The sequence below is a fragment of the Salvia miltiorrhiza genome, chromosome 2, assembly GCF_028751815.1.
Source record: "Salvia miltiorrhiza cultivar Shanhuang (shh) chromosome 2, IMPLAD_Smil_shh, whole genome shotgun sequence".
NCBI lineage: Eukaryota > Viridiplantae > Streptophyta > Magnoliopsida > Lamiales > Lamiaceae > Salvia > Salvia miltiorrhiza.
Window position 1 is genome coordinate 40,859,996 of NC_080388.1, and position 7,489 is coordinate 40,867,484.

At 28.9% G+C, this 7,489-nt stretch overlaps 1 protein-coding gene across 1 annotated transcript; it reads left to right on the forward strand.

Moving 5' to 3' along the window:
• The first annotated feature begins 4,543 nt into the window (after positions 1–4,543).
• On the forward strand, positions 4,544–6,019 carry LOC131013440 (transcription factor bHLH162-like). Its single transcript, XM_057941523.1, has 3 exons — positions 4,544–4,773; positions 4,852–5,196; positions 5,295–6,019. The coding sequence occupies exons 1-3, from the start codon at positions 4,651–4,653 to the stop codon at positions 5,370–5,372; spliced, it is 546 nt and encodes a 181-aa protein (XP_057797506.1). The 5' UTR covers positions 4,544–4,650; the 3' UTR covers positions 5,373–6,019.
• The last annotated feature ends 1,470 nt before the right edge of the window (positions 6,020–7,489 follow it).

The window sequence follows — 7,489 nt, forward strand, 5'->3', positions numbered from 1 at the left end:
ATGTATTTATTCTTGCGTGACAATTAGTTGGCAAATAATATTTTTTATTTAATTTCTTATCAATAAAAAAAGAACACAAAGCAAATAACTCAAATTGTCAGTAATTTACTATATCAAATCAAATAATAGTACTTTTTTAGTTGACGTAATTAATTGAATAAATTCAATAATCGTAAAGGGATTCTTCGAATTTAGGTGTGTCAGCCAAAGAACATTTTAATTATTAATAACTTAACACACACACACACATATATATATATATATATATATATATATATATATATAATATTTAGCTAAGTAATAAAGTTTATTAAATTTTCATTATCTAAAGATTAATCTTTTTATAAACTATATGTATTTATACTATTTGAATGACTTCTATTTTATATATTGGAGTAATCAGTTGTGTAATAGTGAACTAGAAAAAAATTGATTTAAACTTGAGAATTAAAAAATACTATTATTTGATTTGATATATTAAGTTATTGACAAATTGGGTTATTTGCTTTGTGTTATTTTTTTATTAATAATAAATTAACAATAAATACGTCACATCAAATATTGGCACGCCATATTAGTAGTCTGATATTTGACCGGAATTTGGATTAGTAGCAAAATCAGATAAACTATAAAGTTTAGTAATTTCCACGCTACAGTTCAAAGTTTGTGTGCCAAATTAGAATTGGACGAAAGTTCAGTATTTTATGGGCAATAATAATAATAATAAGTATTTGGGAATGAATATTAAATTGCGTATAAAATCGAAAATTGGTTATAGCTCATGTTTAATGTTTAATCCCATTAAAATTGTGTCCATCATTATAGTGTGATTTATGTCGGCAAGGCCAATGGCGACGCATCAGTATAATGTGAATTGAACAACGGGAAATTAACACCTTCACAAAATTAATCAAGGCAGAAAAAGTTGTGGTCAATAATTTTCAAAATTTAATTTGAAATATCCAGAAGAAGTAGACATATTTTGGCTTTTTGGTTGTAGTTGTGTTGTGTTCATCTCCACGTCACGTGCACTATTATTCTGACATGTTCCATAAAAAGTTGGTCGCTATAGTCGCACGTTTAAATTATGGTAGTCCAAATATTCACATTGTTTATCAAACTCCTTTTCAGTTCCCACATGCTCGAAATTTGGAATGAACCCTACAACCTTGGAGGATTGCTTACATATAATTAATCTCCCTCCGTCCCAATAAAAGTGGTCACTTTTTTTGGGCACGGAAATTAAGAAAGAGATTGTTATGTTTTAATTGAGTGTGACCCATCAAAATTAGTGAGTAATTTTTAGAAAATGGCCTACAATTGTTGACCAAATTAGTGAGTAATTGTTGACTTAATTAAAATAAACTTTTGCCATTTTTAGAAAGTAGCCACTTTTAATGGGACACCCAAAAATGAAATGTGGCCACTTTTATTGGGACGGAGTATAAACTTGGAATGAAAAGTTCATCATACAAATAAAAAGTCTCCGATCACCAAAATCCTCAATAGTCAAAGTAGACTCTGAATGGGATAATCTATTGTGATGTCGATATTGTGTATAAGAGTCAAAATTTATTAGAGAAGCCGAAATTATAATATTAATACAAATAATGAAATAAATACCATTAGAATTACAAATATATATGCTATTAACATATGGATATGAGTTTAAATAGGATCTCGTCTTGTTTGATCACATATATAGTAAGAGGATCTCTCACATATTTTTATGATCTCAAAATTAGTAGGGACACGATAATTTATGCAATCAGTATTAATAATAATAATAATAATAATAATAATAATAATAATAATAATAATAATAATAATAATAATAATAATAATAATAATAATAATAATAATAATAATAATAATAATAATAATAATAATAATAATAAACTGCAATGAGGAGCTATATATCCACGAATCCTAACGGCTAACATGTCCGTTTGGTGATTATAAATAAGATGTAATCATAAAAAAATGAATAATACTAGTTGTTTTTAGGGATAGCATTAAAATTAAATCAAATTGCAAAATATGGTCCGTTTATCTTAGTAAACGAACCGAAATTGTATTGGTATCAAAATCAAATCAAATTAAACCATATTAATATGATTTGATTTGCAGTTTATACATACTAGTGTATCTCCCGCACGATGTGTGGGTGATTGTGAACTACACATATAATATACTTACTTCGTTCATAAAAAATATGACATATAATATACTTACTTCGTTAATATACTACAATAATACTAATAGACAACATAAATGTTTACAACATCCTTTATAATGTGGTTGTTTTCTAATTCCTTTCGTAACATAAACTATAAATATATGATTTGATATCTCTTGATAATAATGTTATTTTTTCTATTAATAAATTTTATACATTAAATAAATATTAATGCATAATATAATAGTCAAAATATCATAAGAAGACAAAATAAGGAAAACAAAAGGTTAACAGATTAGTTTAAACACGTCGAATCTTCAGAAAAATAAATATAAAAAAATGAAAAACATTTAATTATACATTTAACATTATTTCAATTATATTAATATTGTTAATATTATATTTGCTGAATTTGTTTAAAGATATTATTAAAATACGATTTTATCCAGAGAGGAAAAGAAAAAAGAGAAAAGATGTACAAACAACCCTTGAGAACAAAATAAACTTTTAAAATTTATTTGTTTAGAGATATAATAATGTACTATCATTCTTCCGAAAACTACCTTAAAAACACAATTAAATAACAAAACATTAATGTCGGTTTTGTATTGTAATGTAGGAGTAGTATCATTAGCTTAGAAATAATCCACGTAGCATGCATGCAATATTTATATATATAACTTTTTGAATAACCATGTACATGTATATATATTATTTAATTCGTGTGGATATACATTAATCAAATATATTATTCACTTATTAGTTTTAAACTCATGTGCAGTACTAAATTTAAATATATACATTTAAGTATGTAGGTTTCTTATTATAAATAATTATATAGATAAACATTTATCACTATATAAAAAAAATTGTTTATATATGTAAATTTTTTTATTTTATTTTTATAAAATTATTTTCTAATTAGGAGCACGATTAGACTAACATTAATTCAATAAATAAAATATTTTTCAAGCATTTTATAACTTAAAAGTTCACTAATTTTCAAATAAAATTTGTAAAAAAAATAAATGGTTTTGGGCTGTGACAAAAGTGATCATATACTCCCCGGCCCCAAATAAGTGTATTCAAATAAAATCAAACTGCCCACTAAATACGATTTGACTTATGTTTTAAACTAAATCATATACACCCCTAACTGGTCAGCTATTTTAAAGTTGTCTTTCATGAATAGTTTGTGCATGTCGGCATTATTAAAAAAAACTACGCATATGCCGAATAATAAATTTGTAATTCCCTTGATTTTATACTTTTTTCTATTTTGAGTAAATTATTTCACATAATTTCATAACAATTAAAATTTTAATTTTAATTTAATCAATTTAATATCATAAATGTGAAATCTTTATGCTATTCACAACACTCAATTAATTTATTAAAACTCGCATCATTTTCAAATAGGGATGGCTACGGGGCAGGGCGGGGCCGGGTATTGCTTTCCCATCCCCATACCCGCCTAAGAAATTCATCCCCAGCCCCGCCTCCATACCCGTTTAAATCGGGACAAGGTCGGGGCAGGGTATTATCCAATGGGAGAAGAATACCCGTCGGGTATCCACAAAATTTTAATTTAAATTAAAGTTAAAGTTTGCAATAATTTTAACTTAATTTTTATTTCAAATTTATTTAAACTTTCATTAAAATTTGCTTTTTTTCCTTATAGAATAAAGAAAGAATATAGCAAAGTTAATGAAGTTAAGTCTTGTGTAGGAAATCTTATTTATAAAGCCAACTTTCCTCATCTATTCTTTATATTTTCAATGTGGGACAAAAAGAGATGAGAAATGTGGGAGAGCTGAAGAGAAACAATGTCCCGCATTGAAAAATGAATGAAAAAGGTGGGTGAATTGTGTTATATAAAGAATGAGAAAAATGTTATATATCATAAATTTGAATTTTAATATAATATTAATACTAATATATTTCGTAATAATAAAAAATAATTTAAAATATACTAAATATATATTATTCGGGGCGGGTTCGGGGTGGGGATCTATATACTCGCCCTCGCCCCGAACCCGACTCGGGTTTTATTTTTCATACCCGTCCCCGCCCCGACCCCAAAAGTATTGGCCCCATCCCCGCCCCATTAGGGTCGGGTACCCGAACCCGCGGGTATAATTGTCATCTCTATTTTCAAATGAGTATGAAATCGGAGAATATACGATAGAAAGTAGTACACAATTGGAAGACTTTCACTTCCCAATATGAGTAATTATTTTTACTTCACAATTCAAAGACTCACTTTCAATTAATTCGAGTAATTAAAAACTCGTCCTTTACGAGACCTCGTGTAGGAACACATGACTATATATATTTTTTATATTACATTAACTAAAGTAGCAAGGTTAAAAGTACTGTATATATATGTAGCGTTTCTTCACTTCCCACTCTCAAAAAAGATTCAAGAAAATCACTTGAAACCTAGATGCAATAAGTAAAAAAAAAAAAAAATGAATCAAAACCGCATTTCCCCCTCCAAATTTGATAGAAAAAGTATTGAAAAAAACAGAAGAAATCAGTTGAAAGCCCTCTACTGCAAACTCTGCTCTCTCCTTCCTCGTCAATCGTCAAAGGTATTAATCATCACTTTCTCCATTTCCTCACACACACAAAAACAGTTATTCTGATTTCTTATTTATGTATGTATGTAGGAAATAGGCAATATGTCAGATGAATTAGGGGAAGCTGCAAGCTACATAAAGAAGCTGCAAGAGAGGTTGGAGGCGATGAAGCGGAAGAGGGATTTTTTGAAGGTTAGAAAATCTGAGAATTTGAAGTCGAATGAATCCGATGGTGGGAGTGAAGGGCCGGTGGTCCAAGTTGATGGCAACGGCTCCACTCTGAAGGTGGTTTTGATGAGTGGAATCCAAGAGCAGTGCATGTGTATGTGCATGTTGAAGGAAACTCTTAGGATTCTCATGGAAGAAGGTGCGGATGTTGTTAGCGCCGCTTTCTCTGTGCTGGATCGAACCGTCATTCACACTGTGTATTCCCAGGTCTCTACCTACCTATTTCTTCAATTAATATTAGTATTATTTGGGATGCATATATGTTTCTATTTTTTCATTAACTTTATCATGTCATCACAATGCAGATTGGAGGCAGTGGATTGGAAAATGAAGGTGCAAGAATATCTGAGAGACTCAGGAAGTTCGTGGCTGATGAATATTAGTCCCAGTTATCGATTTTTAAGTTTAATTACGAAGAGATCTAAATAAAATAAATCTTGGGTTTTCTTATTCAGTGTTTGGATTTGGTGTAGTGCAAACAATAACTGATAATTTCCATGTTTCTAAATTTGGAGATGCAAGCGATCATATATAATCAGTCAATGGGAATTCCTCAAAAAAAAAAACAGTCAATTGATTGTGTAGTTTGAAGATGTTGGGGTCGTGTTTACAGACAATGAAAGAAGCAGAAGCAGCAAGAATAATGGTTGGTATTGCATTGTGTGTTGAATATTGATTGGTTGTTGATGGACGGTGATAAGTGTGAGTCAATAATAGAAGTCCGCGTTGTGTGTTTGATGTGATGGACGGTGGCTCCCACATTCGGATCGGAGTTTGGGCGTGTTTGTTGATGGACGGTGGAATGCTCAACCCTTCGAGTATTGACTTAAAGTGTTTGGCAGAGCAAAACACCTTATAAGTTGATTAGGAATTTATAAGTTTTTTTAAAGAGTTTGACAAAATAAGCTTATAAACAGCTTATAAGCTTCTTAAAAAATGAATTTCTCTACCTCAATTTATTTTTTATAATTTCATATGTAATAATCATTTTACAAATATTTTTCAATTATAATTTATTATTTTCATCATATATCATTTAAGTTCATTTTTTTTCGATTTTCTCTCTAGCAAAAAAATTCTCTCTCTAGCTTATAAGCTCAATTATTCAAACACTTTGACAACTTATAAACTCTTAAAAATTACATCTTATAAGATCTTGAAACATCTTATAAGCTCCAAGAGCTTATAAGAGCACTCCCAGCAGATCACCTAAGTTCATCACTAACTCTAAATTTAGGCTAAAACAATTGAAAATGAGATAAAAAAATGTATCCAGCAGATCCCCTAAATTGGATGGAGCCCACAAAATATTTTACACCTACCTAAATTCAATCTTAAATTTACACCTACCCTAAATTTATTTTAAGCTTATAATTAGTAGGGCCCACACATAATTATTGTTTTTATGTAGAAAATAGGAGATCTAGTGTATGCATTTATAAAATCGAGATCCTAAAATTAAATAGGGAAGCTTTAGGAAGAAATATAGGAGCATAATTTTGAGATTTCTGCTGGGAGTGCTCTAAGCTCTTTCAAATAAGCTTAGCCAAACACCCTCTTAGTCCTGTCAAACTATCGAGTTATTCAAATACAGGTTAATTGAATTAAGAAAAATTTCGAATTAAAATTTTTAATCTTAATTCTAAATATCCGGATTTCAGATTAGCCTACCGAATTAATCGGACTTAAAATTTTATTTTAAAAAAATTAACTAATATATTTCTTTTCATAATATTATATTTATAATATAAATAAACGCATAAATAAGTAACATTTCAACGTCGACTATCATAATAATTAAAGTGTTAATAGGCAAAAGTGCCTATTTTTGTTAAATAATTATCATTTTTTAATTTTTATATATAAATATTTTATGTTAAGTATTGGATTACAAATACAAAGAAGTGAAATGATGAGTATAACTTTTTAATATTAAATCAAAATACATTTCACAAACTCATTGAGTATATCTTATTATACTAATTTTCATAAGCAAAGTAATGAAGTTGAAAATCAAATAACAAGAAAATTTACATATAATCAAACGAGCACATTATTTTCGGGACCCTATAGGGTTTCAGGTTATTTTCAGGCTGATCCTATCGGGTGTCGGGCCATTAAGGCTGAAATTTTTATTGGGTTGAAAATTTTCAATCATAACCCTCTCGAATTGGCGGGCGAATCAGGCCAGCCCACAGATTTCGGGCTGGATTTACATCCCTATCCACAACCAATGGCCTCTTGAAGGACTCTTGGATGGTCCCCACTATTTAAGAGTCAATTTTTCATATTGCATTTCTTTATTTTCAGTGGTCTAGTTTTATGTTCTATTTTATTTTTATTTTACATTTTATAAAATTAAATTAAATATAAAATTTAACAATAAAAATTTTATTACAATTAAAATTCAACTTTAAAAATGCATTAAATAAGAAAACATTACGATAATTTTAAAAAATTACATTCGTTGAACTCGGGATAGGGTCAAATCGTGCCCAAA

Excerpts from the sequence above, each read along its gene's own strand:
- LOC131013440 (XM_057941523.1), top strand. The coding sequence starts at position 4,651 with ATGAATCAAAACCGCATTTCCCCCTCCAAATTTGATAGAAAAAGTATT. Across the intron at positions 4,774-4,851 it reads TTCCTCGTCAATCGTCAAAG|GAAATAGGCAATATGTCAGA; the intron begins GTATTAATCATC and ends GTATGTATGTAG. Across the intron at positions 5,197-5,294 it reads TTCACACTGTGTATTCCCAG|ATTGGAGGCAGTGGATTGGA; the intron begins GTCTCTACCTAC and ends ATCACAATGCAG.